Source organism: Solea senegalensis, linkage group LG11, assembly GCF_019176455.1.
Source record: "Solea senegalensis isolate Sse05_10M linkage group LG11, IFAPA_SoseM_1, whole genome shotgun sequence".
Lineage (NCBI taxonomy): Eukaryota > Metazoa > Chordata > Actinopteri > Pleuronectiformes > Soleidae > Solea > Solea senegalensis.
In genome coordinates this window covers 12,081,901-12,109,284 of record NC_058031.1, presented here as the reverse complement: position 1 = coordinate 12,109,284, position 27,384 = coordinate 12,081,901, and the positions used below count along the sequence as shown (strand labels likewise).

The 27,384-nt window shown below is 42.0% G+C and overlaps 2 protein-coding genes across 6 annotated transcripts in view; one reads left to right on the top strand and one right to left on the bottom strand.

Moving 5' to 3' along the window:
* LOC122777095 (nucleolar protein 4-like) overlaps positions 1 to 19,997 on the top strand; it is a 69,218-nt gene extending 49,221 nt beyond the window's left edge. For both annotated transcript variants that reach the window (XM_044038089.1, XM_044038090.1), the window contains exons 3-8: positions 13,642 to 14,108; positions 15,417 to 15,608; positions 16,062 to 16,250; positions 18,371 to 18,484; positions 18,585 to 18,816; positions 19,365 to 19,997. In XM_044038089.1, coding sequence (XP_043894024.1) covers positions 13,642 to 14,108; positions 15,417 to 15,608; positions 16,062 to 16,250; positions 18,371 to 18,484; positions 18,585 to 18,816; positions 19,365 to 19,606 — 1,436 coding nt within the window. In that variant the 3' untranslated portion in view covers positions 19,607 to 19,997. The remainder of the gene's footprint in view (positions 1 to 13,641; positions 14,109 to 15,416; positions 15,609 to 16,061; positions 16,251 to 18,370; positions 18,485 to 18,584; positions 18,817 to 19,364) is intronic.
* Positions 1 to 27,384, bottom strand: part of samd11 (sterile alpha motif domain containing 11) — a 1,171,052-nt gene that overhangs the window by 1,098,566 nt on the left and 45,102 nt on the right. The window lies entirely within an intron of this gene.

Below are 27,384 nucleotides of genomic sequence, written 5' to 3'. Positions count from 1 at the left end.
TTCACACATGTCCCCTGCAGGCAGCCCCCGTGTGCTGCTTTGTGTCATTTTGGCATCGTGGCTCGTGCGATCCCGTTAGCTCGCTGACTGACTGCCCTGCATCCTGCGTTTCGCTGCTGCACAGAGCCTTGACTCTGGATTACAGCATGACAGCTATTATCTCACCTCATTATTCTCCTCAGCTGTGATGATGAATTTCACAAAAAAAAAAGAGGCTTCCACTACATGTTGTGTAACATTTGGCTCACTGGGTTTGTGTAATTGACTCAGTGGAAAGCTTAGAACACTGGCCGTCACTACTGTGTCCGCCAATGAAAAGGATTTATCACGACTCATGTGATCGCCTGCTGAACAACTACAAAAACTGTAGAAAATCTCTTTAATCTCTTTAATTATTTTGTGTACACATTTCCCCCCCTTGTACAATAGGGCAGGGTAATATGACATAAAGTTATCCTAATAATGAATTGTAAATAAATAAATGATTATGTGTTACCTCAGGTTTTCTTTAGGCCTCATAGATGAGTTATTTTCTCTTTCTTGAATTAAATGCAGTATTTTGTCCTGGAGTTTCCTCAGCATTGAACGCGGTCCATTGTCTTGTTTAGATATGTAATTCATTTACACCGGCAGCAATATATCATATAGCTTTTCAAAGCACACAATCTTATGAACTGCAGCCAATTATTCATCCTTCAAACACACAGAAACAGGAATATGTTATGTTAGATTCAACCTCTCATGTTGAATGTTCCCCTGTTAGTATTAATTCATCCTTTATTTAATAGACAGTATCAGACCAGGCCTGCGCGACTCTTGCTGATGTGTGTGTGTGTCGGATACTCCCAGGAAATAAGTTGGCAGTACAGTGGAGAGACATAATAGTGTTTTCTGTATGAGCCAGAGTGGAGTGTGTCTGTGTGTGCCAGGGTGTTGTGTGTTCTGTAAGCAGTGCAAGGCTGTGACAGCACTGTCTTTGTTGGCTCCTCTGCTGACTGAAACCGCTCTCCCTCCAGCACAAACACACACAGTCGCAGAGGCAATGCTCACCCAATAATCATTACAACAATGGCGCGTCTGTCGTGTGTCAACATGGCTGCGGTTTGTGACTTTGCTGAATTTTAACAGTGGAATTCCGTTTTTGCTTGAACTTAATTGTGAAAGAGAAGAACATCAGGTGGGTGGACTCAGCGGTCAGTTTGGTGGACAGTATGTGACTGAAGCTGCAGTAAATTCCAGGCTGTGTTGACGTCGTTCTGTCAGGTAACATTTTTCACCTATAGCTTTCAGTGTCGCCTCATACTTAATGTCAGAAAGAGGCGGATTGAAGTTGGGAAAACACATTTTTGTTGCGAGGTATAATTCACCGAGGATTTAATCACCTGTCCATCTTTCAACTCAGGAAATACAGTTAATAACATAGACGTTGCATTGGTTCTGTAACACTGAGTGAGTTTGGTGATTTCTCCAGCAGCAATGTTGACTGATTCTGTTGGATACTGGTGAAAAATGGAGCAAATCAGAAACAGAGAAACTGCTGGTGGTTTGTACAGACAGGCTAAATGCAGATAATAGGTACCATCCATCCATCCTGTGCCAGCCTCCCTCCTGCTGCAGCTGCATGATTGACAGGTCTAAGCTCAGATACACCTCACCCAAGCTCAACCAGGCAGAATGATGAACAGTCAGTTTCTCCTCCTGTCCCACCTCCTTCCTTACCCTTTCACCCGCCTCATCTACTTCCTCTGCTATTTCTGTCTTCCTCGTCTTCTTCTCTGTCTCTCCTTCGCACGGATGCCGTTTCTGTAATTCTTCACGTACTTATATACATTCAGCTTAAAAAGATCCAGCAGTCAGAAGTCTGAATGTGAAACAAAAGCAGAGGGACGGAGTGGAAAGGGAACACAGAGTCAGATAAGCTCATATGGAAACGTAAATAATCACACAAGAAAAGGGAGCAGGGAAAAGGATTAAACAACGAGGAGAACAGACAGTTCTGGTTCTCTTCTGCATTGAACTGCTGCAGTTGTGACTCATCTCTCTATACATCACTATCTACATATCAGGCTTTTAGTGATCTCTCTGCAATTTCTCCTTCCTCCATTTTCGTCCACCTCTGCGTCCGTGGACTCGACAGAGACGTTTGTGTGTCTGTGAGATTTGCTTATGTGTCCACAGAAATGTGGGATGCGGTGGTTGATGACCATCACCATGTACAGCAGGTCATAAAGATTGGAGGAAAAACCAGAGTGCTTTTTAACGCACATGTAATGAGAAGTGTCTGTCTGTCTGTCTGTGTGTGTCTGTGACCAGTACTAGTCCTCATTGAGACCAAAACCTAGTCCTCATGAGGCAGAACCTCATTTCTGAGGAACTGGTTAAGTTTAGGGCAGAGATCTGAGGGATAACACTTTCTATGGACTGTCCAAGAGGTAGCTGCACTGTGTGTGTGTGTGTGTGTGTGTGTGTGTGTGTGTGTGTGTGTGTGTGTGTGCGTGTGTGTGTCCATATGGTCCCCTGCAGGCTCAGAGCAGGTGGACAGTAAAGGTCTCATATATACTTATTGGAGATGACAGGATACCTCAAAGACATGAGAGGGTGGACACACACAGACACACACACACACTCTGCAGTAACATACACATACATCCTGACAGCAAATTCTTTGGTTTACCTTAATAATGTTATGTTGTAACACAAGACAAGAAGTCACACATTTGAGAAGCATGAGGTCATCAGAGGACTTTTGTGATTGACAATTTACAAAAAGTCAAAAATGTTTTCATTTGAAAATTTGAATGTTGTTAAGACAAAGTGTGTGTGTGTGTGTGTGTGTGTGTGTGTGTTTGTGTGGGGAGCGAGGGGAGAGGGTTGCTTGCTTCATTGTGTGTCTCCACCCCAGTGTGTACATGTGTGGGTTTAGATGTCGAAGGTCGTTTCTATGACGATGCCAGTTAGGACTAGGCCATACTGTGCATTGGGGTGCAGTAGGTAGGCAGTGAGATCTAGCATGCAGCTCGTGCCACGTCTTAGTGAGATAATCCATTGTAATCCCACATGTGGGGAGTTGCTGGCTCATTCCCCCCCCATACCTCCCTTCCTGGGTTCTCCTTTCTCTCCGCGTGGCTCTCCATCTCTTGGGATACAATAGGGGGCAAAGAGGAGGAGGGGAAGGGGGAAAGGTAGGGGAGGTGAAGGAATTAGCATCTGTTACCACTCTCTAAGGTTTGCTCTTGTGACGGTGGTGGGTGAGGGGAACGAGCTGTCACTGCGTGGTGAAGACAAGCATGAAAAACGACAGGGGACGACCCATTAGAGTTTCCACCCTCCCTTTTTCCCCTCGCACCATCCCTCCATCTTCATTTTACCCATCCTCTCTCTGCACACTTCTCAACTTCACCCGTTTTCTTTCTTTCTTTCTCTCCCGCCACAATTACTTTTCTTTATCTCACCTCTCACACTGCCTCGCTTTTCCTCTCTCTCTTTTTATGCACTTTTTGTCCACTTGTCTGCATCCTCTGTATCCCCTGCAGTCCTTCTCCACTTGTTCTCCTATATTTATTACTCTCTCCCCACTGCTTATCCTCCTCCTGCTCTTCCTCCTCTGCGGTCCACTCAACAACACCCACCCTGCTAATGACACTGAAATCGATTCAGTGCTCTTAATAGGTGACACATAATTTTTTCCTTCCACCTTGTGTTTTGGAAAAAAAGGACAAAGAGAAGTACTTCTACAGTAACATGCCTATTTGCTGTGAAATTATACATTTGCCAGATTTAGCAACTTTTGTCTTCACAACGTTTCACGTTTTTCAGAATCTTCATTCTGTTCAACTTTCTTGCTCTCTTGATATGTTTGTACTAAATGCGTGAGTCATGAACTCCGACTTTTACTGTGCGAGAAAAAGAAAAGAAATAACACAAGCTGCTCAGAAATTCAAAGCATGGACTCCATTTGCTTAAATCCTTAGATCGTATGGTCTGTCAGTTTAAAGAATATTTTAAAGATCATGGAAAGATCTTTCCATGGAAGATTTGGATGATGATGCTCAACGTGCCAACAACTATCTGACAGCTAAACGTCATGTAAACGGCTCACATCGGTTACAAATGTAGCCAATTACTCTAACAATGGTCTGCTTTTTAGGATTAGTGAGAGAAAACTCAAAGACCAGTATCTCTTTAATGCTTTGAAACGCTCCGTCGATAGGAAGTCATTTTTAATATTCAAAACGTTGACTTTTTCAGAATTGCCTAGACCCTGAATGACTTCATTTAGACAGTAAAATGAAAAACATTGAACTTTTGTGGCATGAAATGAATTTGTTTGTGAATAGTTAGTTCTTCAATGAAGCATCATTTGAAACCATTAGACCTTCATTTCCAGTACGGGCGTTCAAAATAAGGGTTTTTAAGATACATCTTGATGCAGACACAGAAGATCCTGCATCAATAATTGGTGATTTTAAAGTCTTTATGGCCACTCAGAGCTGCTTTATACTACAGCTTTACCATTCACCCATTCACACATCTTTCATGCCTGTGCAACATGGGTTTAAGTGTCTTGCCTAAAGACACATCAGTATTATAAAACCATGATATTTTTTGTACGGTTTTAATAAACATGCCTACATATAAGACTGCTTGTTAATGTTTCACGTGGTAGAAGCTGCAGCTTGACTGCAGAAGCATTTTTTTGTTTTTTTTTTATGGTTTCGAACACTTTAATTCACTTTCCTTTATGTTTTCCGATGAACACATCACCACGTGAATTAGTATATACAAATTTCGGGGACACACACTGAAAACGCTGCTGCTGCTGCTGCTCGAAGAAGGTCAGGCCACTCTGTTCTCCCAGAAGTCATCGCTGTGTCCTATGCCGTGCAACCATGTGACTGTTGGACGCACAGATCATATACTGTACATGCGCCCGCAAGAGCACAATCACAGGGTCATATGATGCAGCCTGCATGACAGAATGAGACAAACCTTTCTGTTCACGTGTGATATGAGTGCATGCACACACATCCATGAAGACAAGAGGTCACATTGTGTAGCGCAGTGGTGCCGAGAATAGTAAATCATCATATACATAAACATTCATTCATTGTCCACCGCTTAGTACTCCACATGAGGGTCACGGGGGCCACTGGAGCCAATCCCAGCTGACTAGGGCGATAGGTTAGCCTCTACTCCACCGTGTGGCCCATATACCTAAACATACGTGTCTGAAAGTGTTGCTATAGGCAACCTTGTGGAGTAAAGTAATACCTTTGTGCTAGAATTATTAATGTCTTGGGGGGACATGTTACGCTTATATTATATATATTTTCAAATTAAATTAAAATGATTCCTGTGAGATGAAAGTAAAGGCATCCGACTCCTGTGTACCTGTGTTTTTTACCTGAGTATATTTTAATGTCTTTTAATTTGAATTTTGCTATCAACTTTAACAAGTGTACCTCCCAAGTATTGACATTTTGCAACCAGAAGGCATTCAGAGGCATAACCTGCAACCAGGCTCCTATTGAGCAGCATCGGCTGTTAATCACACTGTTATCCATTCATGTGCTATATATATATATATATATTTTTTTTTCTCTTAATGGAAACTCATTTACAAAAATGAGCATCATGTTCTTTTGCAGACGAGCTAAAATGAGTAGCAATTGAGACCATTAACTCAAATGTTAACTGACGTTATCATTGGCGTGAGAAGTGGACTCATTTTCCCATCGACCCATTTAAACTGTTCTTTTTGCAAACAGCATAGTTGCCCCCTGGTGGCTATGCAGTAGATTTTCACTTCCTATTAGGCTTCAGGAGGAACTCAGAAGACTCTGTCCAGCTTTTTTTATATACAGTCTAAGACATTTTGGCTCATCTTCTACACCTCAGCAGGTGATGGAGCTTTGGTTTCAGGTCACCCAACCTGAAACAACCTATGGGGTCTTTACTTTTATCTTTTACCTTTAAGTGATTTGTTTGGCTGGTTCTAGAGAACAAATGAATACAGTGATGAAAGGAATTACAGTGTAAAATAAGTGAGAGAGAAGCGGATTGAGACATGAGAGTGAAAGAAAGAGGAATGGGAGCAAATGGAGAGTTGAACGGACGTGAGCAGAAATAAATGGAGTGGCTGAGAGGACGACAACCTCGCGGGGGTTTAGTGCATGCTGAGCAGGGGAGTGCCTCGCCTCCCGCTCGCTGTTTACATGGCCTTTATTTCTTCACATTAGAGAAACAATCTGCTTAATTAATGCCAGGGTTTTTAATCTGCCCTCCCCCTGTTTGAGTTAGTGCCCCGACCACAACAATAGAGGCATTGATTTGTTGTGTTCTCCCTGGTGCACAGCTGAAATGAAAAATATCCTGCGATGATTATTAAGTCGGAGTGATTGAAACACTCCTCCGTAAAGAGCTGGCACGCAGGTGATATATATCTCAGTTTTTAATTAAAGGGCAGTTGCTCTCTGTTTCACAGGGGCGTGTGTATAGCTTGGTCTAATTAGAAATGACTGCAAGTTTACTTAAGATTTGGCATTAGGTGGAAGCTTTGCTCCAAAGGGCATCAAAGTATCGTCAGTGTATTCTGGGTAATCTCAGTGTTGGCACTTACAGTGTCCCGTTCTGTGCTTAAAGCTCAATAACAGCTTATAGATGTGGCTTATCACAGAAAACTTTTATTATTAAATGATCTACACTGTCCTGTATCAGCATTTATTTGTTTGTGGCAGAGAATCTTGTGCCTTTAACTATTCACAGGTCCTGATGTTGTTGTTGGTGATCACATCAGTCGCCACGATTCAGTGAAACGAGTTCATGAGAAGACGAATTCAAGCTCTTTCCGGCTTCCTTTGCCATTATAGATGTTCTGTGTAATTTGGATCTTTTTCTCCGTGGGCTTACAGGCCTCTGTCAAGATTTTCTGATTCACTTTCTTCTCTTTTTAAAGTTGTATTTCATGGGGAATCACTGTCTTTGGTCCGAGAGGCAACGCCCCCAATTTAAGGCTGTCTTCATGCGACATTGTGACATTGTTGCTGATGTGGAATTAACATGAACACTTCGACAAATACACAGTGCAATGTCATGAATTCAAACTCTTAACAGAAATCTAAAAAAAGGAACTTAATTATGTTTTTCTATGTTCTGATGAAAAACAGAATTTAACCCAATTAGCAGAAGAGAGGGCGCACCATGGCCAGATTGTGAATTTAGCATGCACAGTTTGCATAAATCATACACCACATCATGAGATATCACACTTTATTTTGCAACTTCTCCTCCTCTTGTTCACACAATTATCTAAATGACAAAAATGGAAATGAGTTTTGAACCTTTTAAAATGGAGCAATAGTGAAGTGAATTGAAAAGGCCGAGACACGTGTGATTTACAGAGCATTAAAGGCCCCCGCGCAACCCCAACCCCCCGCAAACCAAGACCACTTTCAGCTAACAGCTTGACAGTAAATATGGTAGTTTACATGTCGTAAACCCAGAAATGCACAACATGCAGAAACACACCTGGTCTTGGACATGCTCACAGTGACACACACACTCACATTTTGCCAATGTGGCGTTCATGGTGTCATATACACACACTGATGGAGATGTGTGTTGCCAGGTCAGCTACCGCTGCACCCTCTCAGTGGATTGTGGATTGAATAATGATTGACGGCCAAAGTCTTTCTCCACCTGTCCCGCTTCACTCTGGGGGCTTACAGTACAGGCTTTTAGCTGCAGCTTCACTCACCTGGGGACACAACTGTGGCTATGTGTGTGTGTGTGTGTGCGCGTGCGTGTGTCCTTGATGCTAGAAAGCATTTGCCCTCTTAAACACAGCAGGTGCCTCCTGTGTCCTTGTGCCCTTAGGACTGAAGTGGAGCACTAAACACTGCCATGCATCACCGTCACTTGTGCTGATATCTAGAGACTGGATCAGACGGAGTGTTGGAGGCAGAGAGTGTAGTGAAAGAGATGGACGAGTAGATGAACATAATGAAAACGTAGGAGGAAGAGATGAAGCATTGGAAAGGAGGGAAACATGGACATACTGTGTCTGAAGCAAAGTGGAGATTCAGCTGTAGGTTTTAGCACCAATTCAGCTTTGTCTTTGAGAAACAAACACTTTGAAGAGAAAGACTTCACATTTAAAGCTGCAGTGCGTAACTTTCGGCCTTTTTTTGTTTGTTGATGTTATTATTCTAACTCTGTTTGGTCTCAGAGAAACAAAATGATGTTCATTTGATCACCACATCCTATATATGAATACAGGATCTGTCCAGCAATACTATCAGTGACTGACGGAGCATGTGTGTGTATAAAGCAGCACTGAGGGTCCGGGATCATTTATGGGATCTATTTTCTGAGCTCGTGTTTTCAGTCAAAGCTGTTTCCACTTTACTGGCACAGTGTTGCTTCTCTCTGTAGGGCTGCAATGATTAATCCATTACCAAGTTAATCATCAATATTTTGGTAATTGATTAATTGGTTTGAGTGTTTTTTGTTTGTTTGAATTAAAAGAGCTGTCCGATTTTTTAGCTTCTCAAATGTGAATATTTTCGGGTTTCTTTGCTCCAAATAACAAATAAATCATTGAAGATGAATCTATTATGAAAATAATGGTTTGTTGCAGCCCTCTCTCTCTCTCTCTCTCTGTGTTCAGTGTGGGAACATTGATTGATTCTGATATATATTAATAATAGATCAGTTTGTAAATCCTTCATAGTACCACTTCTTGAACAATTTAGCTGTAAAAGCTGGGATTAGGGTTTTCTACAGCGTTCATCGAATGTTTCTAATCCCCAATAAATTACTGGGCTAATTTAAAGGGCGCGTTAGACAAGATCTGGAAGAAGCATTTACAGTATTTAGCAAATATGTGGCGAGATATTGCAAACATTTGTGCATGAATGCTTCTCTTCTCGTCCTGTATAACAACTCGGGGTGTGTCCAGTCTGCATCCAATTGTGAATTCTCAAAATTGTAGCTGCTTCCAGTCTGTCAGTTAGTATGCAGTGGCACACAGGGACACATGCTGGTTGAGTCATCAGTTAAATCCACATGCATAGAGGAACAGGGCAGCAAGAAGTGCACGATAACAGAAAGAGCAGGCTCTCGTCATTACTTCCCATGTTGAGCTGCTAGTGTAATGGTGTGTATCAGGGTTTTTCCCCTAAGTGTTCAGACTCATTTCTGAGGCTGTAAGAAAAGTCAGAAATAGAGGAAATGCAAAGTAAGTGTACATAATATTGTTTCAAAAAATATGAAAGGGATGCAAGTTTCAGTTGTTAAATGATCCAGTGTGAAATATCTCATGGAAATGGTTTAAAGCATGTGGAGACTGGAGCTAAATTCCCTTGTGCTGATTACTCCTGACACTCACAGCACTGCTGTGCCTGTACAAACGCATAAAAACAGAGACGCTGTATGTGAGCATTGTGAAATGTGTTAAGTAAGTCATATGCATGAATGAGCACATTGTGAAGCGCTGGTCTGCGAGGCTGAATGAATCTGTTTTATCTGCGTCATAACTCTTGAACTTTGGTGTCATGACTCTCATGTGGGGGGAAAATTTAAGTGAACAATAATGTTTCATGTGCTGTTTTATGGTTGGCTTTTCAAGTGGTTAATCCTGAGTGTGCAGACCTGCTGCTGCACAGGAAGGCTGCAGTTGTTAACTTTCACTGTCACTGTCTGCTGCATCTCTGAAGGAAGGCCGCGTACAGACGCAGGTTTACTGTACGTACAAGTAACTCCAGTTGTCTTTAATACCCTGTTGTTTTTAGATGGAGGGAAACATCAAGAGGCAGACGGTGAAGCAGTGACTGCCAGATCCAGATTCAGGAATAAATCATGAAGATTGTCACAATGTCCCTGATGTTCTGTGTCTTTTTGACATGGTCACTCTGTCAGAGAGGTCAGAAGGCATGTTGTCCTGTGACATATTGTACAACTCAGAACTCGAAATATTGTTGTTTCGCTGATGGAGAGAGTGTGAATAAAGTTGATTTCCCTTTCGCTGAGAAAAAAAGGGACCAAAGCACAAAGGAAACAATGCATATGATAAAACAACTTGCTATTCATCGACCTCATGCTGTCCATCCTCAGCAGAGAAAAAAGAGAGACAGGACACACTCCCTCTTTTTTTCAGCCTGAAAGGACGTGCAGGAGAGATATGAGCTGCATCGCTTTTGTGTCGGACATTGAGGGAAAGAAAGATGGACTGTAGTTGAAAAGGGTGAAGAGAAAAGCACAGAAAGAGAGGGAGTGGGCCACTCCCTGTTTAGCAGGCGTGGATAGAGAAAAGTGGAGGATGCAGAGAGTACATGGACGGAAGCAGAGGAGGAGAGAGCAGTTGGGCAGGAATGGAAGGATGAAGGGATGCAGAAGCTGCCACGGTGGTCTTTCTGCTGAGAGAGGGGATTTGTGTCGGAGTGGTAGGAATTAGGTTGGCCTCCATGCATGAGTACTCCTTACACACTCATAAATATACTCTCTTTCTACCTCCAGGTCCCAGGGCTTCCTTCTCATTTTCTGCTTTGTTTCGTTCTATGTCCTGTTCATCGCTTCCCAGGATTCCTGTTCAAATTCATGGTTTATCAGCACAACCATGATGATTAAGTACTGCAGTTAAAAAAGACAGTTGAGTGTTAAAGACGTGTGTATGTCATTAAGAGTGCAACACAACAGCATTATAATAAATTAGCTACCCTAGTTTATTTATTATGAACTGTAAACGTGAGAAATATGATGCAAATCCAAAAAGATTTCTCCATGTGCTTGTTCATTTGCCTCCATCTCTACCCTTCCCCCTTACATCCTCCATCTCAATCCTCCCTCATCCTCTCCCCTCTCCTCTCCTCCTGCTGCCCCCACCCCCGAGCCATGACCTCCCTCCACATCCCTCTCCACCCCTCCTACCCCCCCCTCCTCCTCCTCTCACCCCCCTCCTGACCTCTTTCCTTCTGCCTGGCTGTACCTCTCGGTAGTGCATTGCCCTCGGTGCTTCTCTACCCATCCCTCCCTCTCGCTCATGCGGTTTGGGCTCCTCCCCTCCTGCCTCGCCTAACGAACGCACAGTCGATACATTCTCAGTCCAACCCCCACCCCCAGCCCCCATCTTTCAATACATCACTTTCTTTTCCAAACACTCTTTCACATTGTTGACCCATTCAAATTACCTCCTCTGCCTATATTCCCTCCTCCCTTCTATCCTCCAGTCAATCTCAGGCTAATTCCTGTTTCTGTTTCCCTTCTCATTCGAATTAATCATTTTGTACCTATCACGCAAATGCACCACAAATTAAAACCGTAATATTGTACATTTTGTGCAAATATAGGCTGATTGTTTCTTAGTCTTTCCTCTTTGTGCTGGAATGAAACCCTTCACTATGTGTTTGCATGTGCGGGACTAAAGAGCGGCAGCCTCCTCAGAACAATAAAACCTAACGGGCAGGCAGACAGGCTTCCATCCATCCTGCTCGCCAGCCAGCTCGGCACACACCATTTATTCCATGATCACTTATTTAGTAGCTTGTCTGCCTTAAAAGAGATACAGACAGACGGAGAGAGAGAGAGGAGATGTTAAACCTGCTTTGCCAAGAAATACTGAAGCATTTAACGGCATCAACCACATCCGACCCCCCCACCAAAGAAAAAAAAAAAACACACATAAACATGTGAAGAGCATGTCAAGAGAGTAAGAGAGCAGAGTTCACCAGCTAAACCATAACATAAGACACTTCTTATGAATTCATTTGAACAATCTGAGTCTATTTTTTTTGGACTGACTTTTATTTAATTGTCATGGAAACCACACTAACCAAGTGTGGGTCATCCGCTGGCACTGAGCAGGTGTTAGTGAAGGTCATAGCATGGTTGCTAGAGAGGGACCATCAGAAAGTGATGAGATGGTAAATAAGCAGCTCTAGGACTTATATGATTTTTTTACAGATTACGAAATTCACACTCAAAGTTATTGGAGTATGGATTGGGACTATGATATAGTCTGGTCAGGCCGAGCTGCAGACTGGTTGGGTTTAATCAAATATACAAACACTGCTCCTTTACAAGCTGCCGTGTCTCTGAGGACTCTCCCTGTGTCTTGTCTCTCATCTCACACAGACAAGAAAAAACACGTTGTGTTGTTTTATTCACATTAACTTCACTGTGCTGGTGCACATGAAGGTGTCGGCATGTACTGTAGATAATGCCTTTAGTTCACAGTACAGCGTCACGGCTCTGCTCGCTACAGGGAGACAATAAACATTTCTCAATTTCCCTCCAGCTCGGGCACAGAGATTTTCTGCATTTAGGCAAATGATTCGTTTCATTATCTCCCTACATTGCAAGATGCGTGGTTGTACGTGGACAAATAGATTGTTCCTGCAAAACAAATGGAATCATTGTCATTCTGATGCCACTCAGTGTTCGTTAAAAACCGTGACAGCAAGGTGTGGATGATTCATTTGTTTTGAGTGAGTGAGTAAGTGAATGAGATTTCTGCTCCCTCTCTATTCAGACAAATATAATAAAGAATAATTCAACTCCAGGAGTAAAATGAGTAATTTTCTGTTTGTCATTAAAGCAGAACAGAAGCAGAAGTTGAAGGTGGTTTTGTGAGAATGTGATGTGAATCTGCTTTATGAAGGAATCATGCCATCTGCTGGACATTAACAAAAACCTACATTATACACTGTGTTTGCATGTATGTGTGTGTTCTTGTATTTGTGCTTTGTGAGGATCAAAAATTGTATAAACCATACGGTGTGAGGACATTTAGGCTGATTCTCGCATCTTTAAAGGGCCTGGTTTTAGGGTTAGGGTTAGAATCAGGTTTAGCTTAGGGTAAAGATTACAGTTAGGGCAAGTGATTAGGAAATGCATTATGTCTATAAGTGAAGCTCAAACGTGTGTGTGACAGCTGTTACAATTTACTGTAACAGCTGTCACATGACGTCTATAAAGTTAATAACCAGCACATACAGAATAAGAGCTTTTTTCTGTAATCAGCCTGTATGTTGTCAATGCACCAACAATATACTATTCTGCAACGACCTACACTTCAGTAACAGTCACGATGATGATCGTGATGGTAGTGGCATGATGCATGACATGTTCTCTTTGGTTTACTCAATGTAGCGTCCAGTTACTGTGACCAGGTTGAGACCTCTAGGAGTAGTTTAATATGATCCCATATGAATTTATTCAATGAAGCACCACAGAAAATCACTCTCGTCCACCGTGTTGACAGAGATCTGACGGGAGCATGAGAAAATGGCCACAGACAAGTGAGCCTATGATTTAGGTGCAGTGAGTTTTAGGCCCTAAATGTCCATGCTGAGAGATTTATATTTGTATGTAGATTTATGTACGACCTCACAGGCAGGAATAATATATATGAGCTGCAGTTTGCAACTGCCCAGTCTCAGTGTGTCTGTAACGTGTTAATGTGATGAAATGTGCTTTGCTCTGCTTTCACATCAGAGTCAGAACAACGCTTGTTTGTCTGCTGCCCAAGTCAAACCCATATAATGTAAAAACAAAACAAGAAGTAGCAGCATGTTGAAAACACATTCAACACAGTTTTGTTTTTTTTTATGATAAAACTGAACGCCTCCCTGTCCACTTCTTCAGATGATTCATCATCAGAGAGCGGCAGTGGCAATGGCCTGCCTGTGCTGACCCCGCCCTCTTCCGCTGTGACGGATGGCACCATTGTCAGGGAAACCAAGGTTATCAATGGCAACGGCGGCCCCGTCGCACTTGACTTCAGCACGCCGACTTCCTCCTCCTCGTCATCTGAGGACCAGCAGCCGGTCAACCTGAGTGACCCGCCCCCTCAGCGCCTGCCCCTTTCTACCGCTCACCTGCCCGTCACTGTGTCAGCAGCAGCTGCGGCGCTGCTCGGCGCTCTGCATCCCAATGCGTCCGAGGAGCTCCGCAGGAAGTACCCGCTCGCAGCCAAACCTCCCGTCACTCCACACCCGGCCCTGCCGCTGCCACACACACATAACGCACACACTTTGACCTCACACTCCCAGTCCCACACACACACTGCTGAGCTGCGGCTGGACAGAGACAGCAGGGATTACGGGGGCAAGGTGAGATTCCACACACACTCACACACACACATACACACTCTTTTTTTGTTAGAACCAGCCTGAATGTCTTCACAAAGATAGGTGTGATTCAGATAGTGTACCTACACCCTACTACACACACACACACAAGTCTGTACACCTATTCGTCTGAGGACACTGCATTGAGTTCTATTCATTTGGACACCTTAAACAAAGCATTATCCTTAACCTTAATCATAACCAGTTCATGCCTAACCCTAACTATGAACCTAACCATAATTCAAATCTTAGTCCTAAACATAACCAGTTCTTTAGAAAGGAGGTTCTGCCTCATTAGGACCAGGTTTTGGTCTCCACGAGCACTATTGTCTGTCAGAAAAGTGTTATTATTTACACTGACAAAGAGTTTCTGCAGACACAGAATGATCTGACAAGCTCAGAGTTATACAATTATAATAGTTAGCTCAGTTCTTAATTAAGGATAAAACTGTCTGTAGAAAAATGTCTGTAAAGTGAAGCCTGAAGAATAACATCACTGAATGCTGAGTGCAGCGTGAAGTTGAAGGTTAGGGGAGAAAGAAAATGTGCAAACAATGTCAGAATGTCATTCGCTCAGTTTCTCCTCTTCTTCCTGATTTACCTGCTGCTGTCTGCAAACACATATATCATCACAGCTTCACATATTCTGTGTAAAATTGTTAATTGTTCTAGTATGGAACGTACATATAAGTATACATGAAAGATTGTTGCTCCACCAAAGAGTGATTTCCCCTCTAAACCGCTTTGATTTCATACTTCAACCTACTTCTCGATGTCCAAAGTGGCAAAACCCAATATCTCAGGAAAATAAAAAAAAAACTTAAAGAAAATACACAGAATCTGAAGCAAAGTGTAAAACTTTACAGTGTGTACTGTATATAAATTGAGTAAAACCAGCTTCAACAAAATGTCGTTTTAGTTCCTGTAAATGCTACTGTGCACCGATGTATGAATTATTGCCTATAAATTCACCACATGGGTTAAGTTAGTACTTTAAAGCTAAGATTAGAGAGTTGATAAGTTGTCACATCGTAATGAGAAAAATAATTGGTGTTTCATGAGCTCTCATATATATATATATATATATACGTATATACATACGTATATATATATACGTATGTATATATATATACGTATGTATATACCTGATGAGGACTGTCCGTCCTTAATGCTTCCATGTCGTCAATTATCTTTCATCACTTCATGTTTGATATTCACAGTTGGATGTAAAACAATTATAAGACAACAGTATCATTTATATACTATGTGTGTGTGTGTGTGTGTGTTTAGTCCCCACAGTACAGTTCAGGCGGCAGCTATGACAGCATCAAGATGGACTTGAGTGCCGAGGACCTGACCGTGGGGCGTCATGGTAGCCAGGTTGCCCCAGACGATGACGACGACGACCACGACGACCACGACGACAACGACAAGATCAACGACACAGAGGGAGTGGATCCCGAGAGACTAAAGGCCTTCAACGTAAGTCAGAGACATTGTGTTGGGTCAGACCCTCAGCTCTGTCCACCATGATGTCCCCACAGGGATCAATATAACATGTCCTCCAGAATTCATAAAGAGAAAATATTGAGGAGCAGACTCTTTATCTCTCTGAAAAGCTGTCAGTGTCATCGATCGCCACACTACACTGGTGTTAGTCACATTACACTGGCTCCCTGTGACTTTTAGAACTGACTTAAGTCTTTGTAATGATTTACCAAGTGGAACAACTGACAGCTGAAGGTTCAAATGAGACCAAATCAAAGCAAAAAAACAGAATTTTGAACTTACCTCCATCAGAACGTTGATGAATGCAACTTTGAATAAATGATAGTGTTTCTACGTCGGAGTTAAAAGGCAGCTGTTTGCTATACAGTCCAAATGATCCCTGTGCCAATAATGACAAGATTGAACAGCTGTCTTGTTTCCTTACAGATGTTTGTGCGTCTGTTTGTGGACGAGAACCTGGATCGGATGGTGCCCATCTCCAAACAGCCCAAGGAAAAGATCCAGGCCATCATCGAGTCCTGCAGCAGACAGTTCCCAGAATTCCAGGAACGCGCTCGCAAGCGCATCCGCACCTACCTCAAATCCTGCCGGCGCATGAAGAAGAACGGCATGGAGGTATTGTACCTGTTTCATATCTGTTTTTTTCTTCATATAATTCATGTAATGCAATCAGCTAATTATTTTATAAATATTCGCTTACATGGAGCAAAAACGTGAATTTATTATCACAATTGTAAGTAAAAAAGTAAAACTGTAAGCTGTCGACAAATGTAATATAGAAGCATTTAATTGCTGAACCTCTTTTTATGAATTTATCATTGTTGCATGAAAGCACCATAGCACAATTTTAGAGAAATGTTTTCAGTGCAGTCTGAGCTCTGTGACATATACAACCTCACGCCAGCTCTCACAAAGCTTTTAGGCTGACAGCTACGGAGATATTTTTGTGCTGAGGCTCTAACACGGCTGTCGAGTCTTTATCTAAATGGTGAAAAAACTAGAATGACAATCCCCTAAATCTACTGTTCTCTCTTTTACTGTGCAGTGCAAGCACAAAGGGGTGGTTTGTGGTCTAATTGATCTGCAACATGTTCAGAGCCACTCATTCCCATAATGCAATGCCAGCTTTTCTTCTCTTGTCATTAAACCAACTCTCATGGGGAGAGCTAGAGACCTTCGTCTCTTGTTTCCTCATGTTACGCTCACAGAACCTCTCAGTCAAACGTGTGCTTTAGTAAAATCATCACTCTTGTTGCTTTTATGTGTGGTAAAAAAAAAACACCAGAGGCAAACACACAATGTCTGTGTGATTTAATCAAAAGCTCTAGGGCATAACTTTTAAACCTAAGCAAATATCTATCACTTTATGTATTTATTTATTGTTCGTTTGTTTCTTAAATGAGTTCACATGATGCTGACTAGTGGCATTTTTACAGACTTTTCACATTTCACTTAGTTTGATGTCAAGACAAACCAGAGTCAGCTGTGAGAGTTTTAGAGTCAAGCATCCACGATAAGTTCAAAAAACTCAATTGTTCAGGACAAATGCTGCATAGTTTCTGTTCATAAAGACCAAACCGAGGCAGAATAACAAATTACGCATTCCAGCTTTGCATAAGCAGCAACAATCAATTATCATTGAGTGAGAAGATTTTAAAATGTTAAGAAACAACATTATGTGGTGCAGAATTACTTCACAGAAGCACTCCTAAACACCATAATGCAGCATTTCTTTATATGCACCACCTGCATCAACAGGAACCAGCAGGGAGTGTGCAGTAGCACAGGCAATTAATCTACTGTAATCTGCGGTAGTGAAGCAGAAAATGAATGATTGTACCAAATGCTCCCATGCTGATTCTGACCCACTAAATCATCCACAAAACCCTCCCGCACATGCCAAACTTACTGTCACTGGCTCCTCGTCTCCTTGGAGCAAGAAACTGTGTTACTGAGGTCAAGAGAGACCAGTGATTTGCTTTAAGTCAGCTGTGTCTGATCTAACTGACTTAAAGCAGAGGAGTGCATGATGTTAACCTGTCACAGGTTTACATGTAATCCTGTTGTTGGGCGTCAGGCTGCTTCACTGAATCAGGCACAGCAATGCCACTGCTGCCCCCCAGTGGTGAAGACTGATGTCACACTGTGTTTTATTTTTTGGGGTGAAATGTGTCTCTGAATTGAGGGTCAATTGAAAGAGGATGTCACATCATGTACAATCTGATGTGACATCAGTAAGATTGACACACAAACTACTTAATTTGATCATGATGGCACAAAAAAGTAGAAAAACATCTCCACTGGCTGCAGCTTGACTAAACATCAGAAATTTTTTTTTGTTTTTGTTTCCAGTCTAATATAATCCGTATATAAAAGTAACACAACACTTGAAGGATTATGTAAATAATCCCGTTTGTTTACAGTTTACAGTTTCTCTAAACCATCTGCATGGAAAACTTTTGTCTATACAAAGGCCATTGTTGTGTTCCCACCAAGTCCAGTGAATTGTTAGGACAATACTGGACTGCATTAAGCAGTGCTGTGTATTTTTGGGAAAAGTCACATGATGAAGTGCTGCACGGTGGAAGCAAAGAAACCTGCAAGTGCAGCACATTTGTGGGCATGTCTGCTGCAGTGTTGCTTTGAACTGTGTATTGAGATGAAGCCACAAGTGTGTTTGGCTGCTGGAAAAGTCAAAAACACTTGGTTTGTATGTTACTTTCTGTCATCTCTAGACCCGTCCTACTCCACCTCACCTCACCTCAGCCATGGCTGAGAATATTCTGGCAGCTGCCTGTGAGAGTGAATCACGCAACGCTGCAAAAAGAATGCGTCTTGAAGCCTATCATGTAAGTCTGTGCCACTGAAATGAGGAGAAACAATCCTATTCTCTACTTCTACCTCTACTGCCTTATTGAAAGAACCCTTGATTCTGTTTCCCTTTGCCAGGATGAACAGATCTCACTGGACAAGCCATCCAGTGGTGGAGTAAGTCTGAGGGAACCAGCATCCCTCGCTCACTCCGCCTACTCCCTGGCCGCATCAGCCTTCTCCTCCCAGGACGCCCAGCTCTACATCAACGGAGCCGGTCTGAGCTATGGTTACCGTGGATACCCAGGCCTGGGCGCTGCCATGCAACACCCCGTTTCCCTGACGACTGGCGCTGCTGTTCAGAGCAATGGTGAGAACTGGAGAACAGCTGGGGACAAGGTCTTAATGGAGACAGATGGGGGGAGATGAGAAGGACGGGAGTAAAGAATGATAACGCTGAGTAAAAAGAGGAGGATGAAAGTCGGGAGAGGGAGGGACCATGATATAGCTTACAGTTGTAGATTTAAAGTGATTTTTAGAAAAAATGGCACAGGATAGTGTTCTCGAATATTCCTCATTCCGTTTTTTGTCAGAGACTTTAGAACAATAGCAACAATAGCTAAATAAAAGTCAGTCAGAAACTCTCTCTGTGGTAGTAGTGATGCACGGGTCAACCCCAAACACACAGATGTGGAAATACAGCGGGTCTGGGTGGGTTGGGTTGTAATTAACTTATAGATTTGCAGCCTGGTGGGTCCATGACCTACAAAGTATATTTCAGTGCAGTATAAACCTGCAAATGTACAGTCACAAAAAAATAGGATCGTTTCCTCTGTCCTCCTCTTCCATCCTTCCATCACTGCACATGAATCTCCTGTCCTTTGCTTCCTCCATTAATCTTTTGCTCCCTCTCCTCAGGTCCCACAGACCTCAGTATGAAGTCTCTGTCCTCTGCCAACATCGGCAACTCCTCGTCTACTTCCACCAACAGCCTGGGTGGACGAGGCAGTGGAGGTGGCGGAGGGGGCGGGGCCTCAACCCAGCTCAGCCAACCGGAGATCACCGCCGTGCGTCAGCTGATCGCAGGCTACCGGGAATCAGCTGCCTTCCTGCTTCGCTCAGCAGATGAGCTGGAGAACCTCATCCTGCAGCAGAACTAAATCGAGGGAAACGTGGGGGAGAACACACACAAACACACATCAGTGCACACACACGCATGCACACACTGTCCCTTATATTTAGTATGTGTGTGTGTGTGTGTGTCTGCGTCCGCCTGTGTCTCCTCTTGTGTGTTGCTCTTGCCTCCTTCAATTGGCTTTTGTTGTTTTTTGGAAACGTTTTTTAAAGGAGAAGCGCACTGGAGGGCTTTCCGCCCATCCTCTCTGCGAGCACCTCACAATCATTGCTGCACTCTGAACAAACGAGTGTGGAAGGGAGGAGTAGCCCGGATGAAGAGAGAAGAAGACTGCTGCTGTGGTTTTTTTTTTGTCCTCGTGGAAGGAAAAGTGAAGTTTTTGAGCTTTCCTGTAAAGCTCCAACCTCGGGGGCGGGGTGGGGGATGGGAGGGGAGGGGGAAGGGGGAAGGGGGGGTTGATTGACGGATGCCCCGGCCAACACTGTCTTATGATCATAAGGATTCAAAAATAATATATGATTATAGTACTATTGAAGGATTTTGGTACATGATGAGCGCTTTTGATTTAACTGAAGATTCATTTAGTTGGGTTTTTATTTTATTTTTTTTGGATTCCAGTGAGTTTTTTTGTTGTTGTTGTTTTTTACTCTTCCCAAGTGACTAAAAGGAGAAAAAAAAAAGCTGTTTTAAGACTTATCTTAAAAGATAGCACTGGATAGGGAAAAGACTGAATCAAGAGACTGAACCTGGAAAAGATATGAGAAAATTTTTTTTTTTGTTTGGAAAAAACAAAAAACAAAAAAAAAGGAGGAGAGAAACACCTTTCTGTGCTCGCTTGTATATACGCTCTCTCCTGTGTCCTATAGCACTTTTCCCTCACCTGAAAACTTTCCCTGAATCATCACCCCTTTTACCAAGGAGCAACTCGCTACTTATGCATCTAAGACGCCATGTTGACCACCAGAAAATACCTCAGATAAGACCTGCCAATTTTCACTCACTCACACACACACACACACACACACACACACACACACAGTTTGCTTCTACTTAACCACCTGATGTCTTCAGGGTTTATTTTTGGCAGGAGAATCAAACCACGTCGTGCAAAGGGTTCGACATGTCATGTCAAAACAAGACGTGATGTTCTTAACTTTAAAACACTGAAAATCTATTGACTTTTCTTTCGACTGTGTGGGTTTGTTTGTTTGTTTGTTTGTGTGCTGCTGTAAATAATCATTTCATCTAGAAAACAGAGCTGAAGTTGATGTGTGTGTGTGTGTGTGTGTGTGTGAGAAGGGGTATTTCTTAAAAGAAAGAGGAGGCTTAAATGTTGATTATTGGTGGCAACGTTACCTCCTGCCTCTACTTTTTACAAATGTAGATGTAATACCAACGAAACCTCAGCATCATTCTATTTAATCCCACCACCTCCCCATCCTTCTTCTTCTTTTCTCCATTGGACCTATTCTACACTTCTTCAGCGTGGACCTAAACATCCTCCTTTTCCTTCCTGGTGCAGTCAGTCATCAGCAGAAGAGACTGATCTGATCTTACTGTGTTTGTATGTTCACCTCTGAGATGGCCATTACTGTTGTTATTATTATTGTTATTATTATTTCTATGATTATAATGATGAACATTCATGTTGCTGCTGCTATACAAAACAACCGGACCTTCTGCCATAGACCTGAAACCTCAACGAAAGGCGGGCCTTAGCTCGCTGCAGTGCCCCCATGGAAAACCAGACCAACCAACCTCCTGCAGCCTCGGCCGCACCTTCAAACCACTCAAAGACTCACTGTGTGTCAGGAGAACTTTCAACTGACACTTCTTCAACTACTCACATCTCAACTCTCTCTCTCGCTCTCGCTCTTTCTCTCTGACTGGTTGGTTGGTGTCTTTGTTTTTGCTTCACAGGGCTTGATTAATGTTGTCTTTTGTGACTTTCTAACTATGAATTCTCTTTCTTTCTTATCATTTCTTCCCATGTTTTTATCCTTCTGGAGGGCATGGAGTGCTCTGTGTTGTCTCGTTCACTACAACGCTCCGTACTAGGCCAACAAGTGCACACTCGGCCCACTCAGAGGGGCTGATAATTCTGTGTGGAAAGTGGAATAATTATGATGAGACTTGTTTTGGTTCATTTAGTCCTGAAGTAAAGAAAAGAGGCTGTTCTGAATTATTTGTTGTTTTTACATCAGACGAAGGCAGTTTTCAAGCTTGTCAGCGCTTAAAAATGATATTTACTTGTCCTGTGTAGAGGCAAAGCCAGAGTTTGATTTTTGGCCATTAGTTTTGCACAAAGACTGTAAACAGGGATAGCAACTTTCCTGGCTGTGGTATTGTTAGACTTTTGTTGTAACGAACAATCATTGAGCTGAAGCAGTAATTGTAGACGCCTCAAGAAAAAGCCATTTCCAGTCTTTATTCTAAGTGAAACTAACCGGCTGCAGCTTCATATTTACCACACAGGTATGAGAATGGTATCAGTCTTGTACATTTCTTTAAGGAACTGTGGCACTGGTATCAATTTTGTTACAGTACCTAATATGAGAGCAAATTTCCTGCTTTCAGTCACTAATTGTTGGAATTAGTCACTCAAATTTTCTCTCAGTGGGATTTTGAACCTGGAAAATGAACCAAATGTCAAATGTGGATTATTTCCTCTGGAGGCGTTGCTGTGTGAACCGTGCTTCTTCTGTTTCCATTCACTTCAACTGTCGTGTCACTGTAATTTGCTCTCTTTTTGCACACTGAGCGAAGCAACAGTCATCTGTGATTTGAAGGTGAGGGTCTCTCTCTGTGTCTGTATGCATGTGTCCCAGGAGAGATCCCACCTTCCCCCAACTTGCACTGCTGAGAGTGAAGAGGTGTGGTGTTTTTTGTTTTGTTTTGTTTGCAATGCAGCTGATAATCATGGCATCCACTGGTCCTCAGATGGTTTGTGTGAGTGACAGGCTGTGTGCGTACAGTATGAAAGCCATTTACCCATCCACACTTTGACTTCTGCGTCAACGTCTTGTGTGAGCATTGCATCGATCACGAGTTAGTTTGAAATGCTGACGGCGTAGATGATTCAATTTAGACCGTGGACGATGTAGAATGGTAAAAGTGTAGGTCTCATCACTGAATTACACAAACAAGACAAATATGCAAAGAATTCATTAAAGAAGAGAAACGGGAGAGAGAGAACGCGATGGTGGCGTCAGAGAGCGCAGATTTGAGTTTATGGCTACAACTAATTTGGTTTATTTTCCCTAAAATTTAAGAAGATTTCTAAGTTGAGTTCTTAGCCCTTTTGAAAGAGTGGAAATATCAAATATGTCCTAACTTTGTCTCACGTTGTGAGGCGCGCAGAGGTTTAATCACTTTCTATGCCTCTACGCTAAATGGCGTTGTCCATTTGTCTCCATCGCTCTCGTAACGTGAGACCTCAGGAACATTGTGAAGGGTTTCCCTCAAAGATTCACTTGAACTCGTCAATGAGTAATATTGGAGATCAAAGGTCACTGCGACCTCACGAAAGAACAAGAATTCCTGTGGTTATTATGGCGAAATACACCTCCATGATTGTGAGGCTCCGCAGCGCTCTGTCCTTCTCGTCTCCTGTGTGATTCTCGCTGTGCTCTCAGAGTAACTGCCAACGGTTTTGCTGAGTCATCCTACTTTCAGCATCTTTGGGACACTTGGAATGGGCCGGACATTCTCTCAGTGGCGGTCAGATTGAGTGACCCACTGTGTGATGGATCTGAGTCACATTAACACTTCATTCCTCAGACGGGTGGGCCGTTTATTATTTACCTCCTTCAGATGTGACTGAAGAACATTCCTGTAACTGTGAATTGAAAACCTCAAGGTCCCCTTAAAGTATATGTTAAGTAGTGAAGGATGTTACAGTCAGTAAATGACAGTGATGGGTTTGCGGTTTGTTTTTCTAACATGGTTCTAATATTCTTTATCACTTTCCTACAAAATGATGCTCTGTGAGTGGTGAATGGTGCACCCTTCTTCTTTCCAACTCCTCTGAGTTGTATTTTTGTTTCTGTCAGCTAAAAAAAACAACAACTTTCTAAGACTAACAGCTTTTTGGGAATGGGTTGTGGCATTTTTTCCTTTCTGCCTTGGAGTGATTGAATCAAACGGACTGAACCTCTGAGATCTTCCTATAAATTCTAACAGTTGGCCAGCGAACATCTTGGCTATCAAAACCCATAAAATGTGTTATCATCGGGAGCCCAGAAATCATTTTAGTGGCTGTAAAGTATGCTTGTTGTTGGTCAGAAGAGAGGATTTTTGGGATTTTGTCATCAGTTCTTTTGCGGTGACGTTCTCTCATCAGAAAACATGTTTCTATGGGTCAACTCAGTTTATCCCAAAGTCAGACAAGTACAGATTATCAACACAAGAAAGTGAAAACGCCAACAACTGTGTCAAAGGAGAAAAAAAAAAAAGGCAAATGACAATCTTGTGTAATTTGCTCACTTTTTTGATTTCCAATTCCTCCGTCTGTTGTGTACAGTACACAATCAGAACACTCATAATCCAAAACTACCACTCCTCCTGTTGTTAACGTTTCCCACTTGCTGAGCTGATACATTTCATTTGTTTTAATATTCCAATGTTATTATTAATAATAGTGCGAGTCAAGTGGTCTTTTTGGAGGGGAAGGTACTTTGTACAATATTCCAAAAGCCAAATCAAACTGTTCACTGACTTTTACTCCACAGTATAATCTCACAAGACAGTGATGATCTGCTGAATTAAAAAACAACAACAGGGATTTAACTGTGAGGCAGGGGGACGAGTGTTGAGATCAGCGTCTCCCTGAACTCTCTGACAGCTCACAAAGACTCTGGCATGTGGAGAACATCTTTCTGTGGCAACTGAATGAAATGGGTTGTTAATTAAAAAGGTCTGAACTCTGCATCACCTGACAATTTCACATTTAAATGTGCAAAGATGGGGGGAAAATACCTTTTTTTACTTCTTTGCTGCTGGTTATGTTTTAGCCTTGCTTACAAATGAAAGTGTTGAGCTATTTCTTTGTTTAATTAAGTCAAATCAAAGAGTATTAAAGATGAAACTGTTTTCATTTTAATAGCAGGCCAAGAAAATGGGCTTTTTTTTTTTAATCTTTGTCTCGTTTTGTCCGTTTCATCTGACTCTCGGCAAGAATGCGAATAATCACGTTTTGAAAAATGACAGATTTTAATTTCTTTGAAAGTCCTCACCTTTTACAGACCTCTTAATCTCTATGTTCAGTTCTAGCTGTGGCCTTAACTCCATTTGTACAGGAATTACTCTCTATGTTCACATTTGTACTTCTAAATGACAAAAAAAAGAAAAAAAAATCTGCTTTTTAATTCAAGTTATTGTGACGCATCAGTTTAGCGAAACCTCTGAAACACATTTGAACAGTGAAGATCTAAAAAGGTTAAGGGAGCTACTTTCATTATTTTTCTATCAGGGCAAATGTACAGCTTACTCCTCTCAAAGTCAAGAAAAAAACTCCTTGAGCCATTTTGTTGTATGTTTTATTTTTGTTTATTTTCTGGGTGCTTTAGAATCATTCTTTTCAACTAATTGAAATTGTATTCTTTCCTTCACTCCGTCTCGCTTCACCTGACTTTTCTTCTTTCTTACCAGACTCCTGATTGTCTTGATTTCCTCTGCCAGAGCTTTGTACTTAACAGTGATACCAATTAGAAACCGGTATTCTCCTCATGATTTGACTCAGTGGAAGTGTAATGTTTACATGTACAGAATTTTTTGCGATTCCTTCTGGTTTTGTTCTCTAATTCCTCTCATCCCTCTGTCTCTCGCTCTCCTCATGCTCGTGTTTTCACTTAATCTGACTCCTTCACACACTGAAGGGAAATGGGACTGAGTCTGAATACAATTATCCCCATTTCACACCCACAAGGGGACATTTTGAATTTCGTTCGTCACCGTTTTGATTCTTTCAAACTACATTCTAACTGAATGACTTGAGAGCATTCGTTCAGTAGTGAGATACTTTAGATGCACCTGTGTTAAATGTTAAAGGTTAACAACTTTGACCTTCTGCTCTTTGTGAGAAAAGGTTGCGGTTGAAGATGAAAAATGAGGCGCCCCTGCATGATCGGAGTTTTTTTGTTGTTGTTTTCTGTCAGTTGTGTGTTCGTTTGGCTCTGGTGGATGAGGAGACTGACCACCGACTACTTGGTTAACTCCACCACACATAGAATCACAGTGGGGCCGCAACAAAAACAAAATCCTCCACTGGTTTGACCACAATCTGGTGGAGATGATTCCTCAGTGAATGATAAGCCATTACAGACCCTTTGTGTTGGGTCTTTTAGACTATTAGTATATTTAGCAAAACTTAAAAACTGCAGATGACAAAACTCAACCTCAGGTAAAAAAAAAAGAAAAGAAAGAAGAAGTGGACATCGCTTTTGTAAAAAAACACGTGGAACTGAAGGCCCATTTCCCTCTCTCTTTGATACCATTTAAATTATATCAAAAATTCTTTTTATATTTATTGTGTTTATTATTATGTATAACAGTGAATACCTTTTTTTTCCAGTACCTGTGGCTAATTATTTTGATTCTTTAGAAAAGTGTTACTAATATGTGAAGCATCTTTAATGATTGGGGGGAAAAAAAGACATTATAAATAAATCTAGGGTTTATTTTTTTCTTTTCTTTAATTTTTGGGCTTTTTTTGTTCGTTTATGTTGTTGTTGTTGTTGTTGGCTCTGTTGGAGCGGTACGAGTGCAGTTGTTTAGCCTAAAAACAATGAGAACATATCACTCGGGTCCATGACAAAGAAACCAATGATGGAGACAAAAAAAACTGAGCTTTCTTTTGTGTGATGTCACTGCTAAGGCTGAACTGTTTCTGGACTTTAAAAAAAAAATGTGACCATTTATTTTTGTTTGTTTTGGATTACGTTGGTTTTCTCCCGAGCTGTACGTCACAAAGCTAAATATACTAATAAAACAGTGTGCTATCTATCAAACTGAGACGATTCTTTATTCCAGTGAGTGAAAAATCTAAAGGTGCAGATCAATGATGAGAAATCATTTACTCCAGAATATCTTCTTCTTTCACCTTCTCCCTTTAGGTGTCGCCCCGGCAGATCATCTGCCTCCATCTTGTCCTATCCCTTATGTCCTCTTCTATTACAACACACCTGTCCTCATGTCCTCCTTCACAACGTCCATGGAGAAGGTTTATGGATCAACTGTCCTCATGTCCTCCTTCACAACATCCATGGACCTTCTCCGTGGTCTTCTTCTTCTTTTCCTCCTGCCTTGCAGCTCCACCTTCAACATCCTTTCACCATTATAATCACTATTCCTCCTCTGCATGTGACCAAACCATCTCAACCTGAACTGCCCCTCAAATTTCTAACCCTTTCTATCCTGGTCACTCCCATCAAACATCTCAGCGTCTTCACTACCATGTTGTAGATCTTTTTGTGGTCTCACAAGACTTTGAGAGAAGCATCAACAGTATAGCTATAACTTTACTGCAGGAAAAGATGAATTTGGAAGAAGTTTTACTTTTTTGTGAGTTCCCCTGTCCTTCCCCGGTACTTTTCATTTGTGTGCAAATCCCTAATGAAAGAGCCAGAGTCTACTGTTATGCTGAGGTTCCGATGTCAAAGGTTTGACAGTTCCACCTGAAGATTGTAGACTGTGTGTCCCCTCTTAAAGCTGCAGATTACAAACAAATCCAATTTGTGAATGTATCAAACTGAGGGTTGATGCTGAGTTGACAAAAATATCCTCTGGTGTTCACTTCACCCCGTG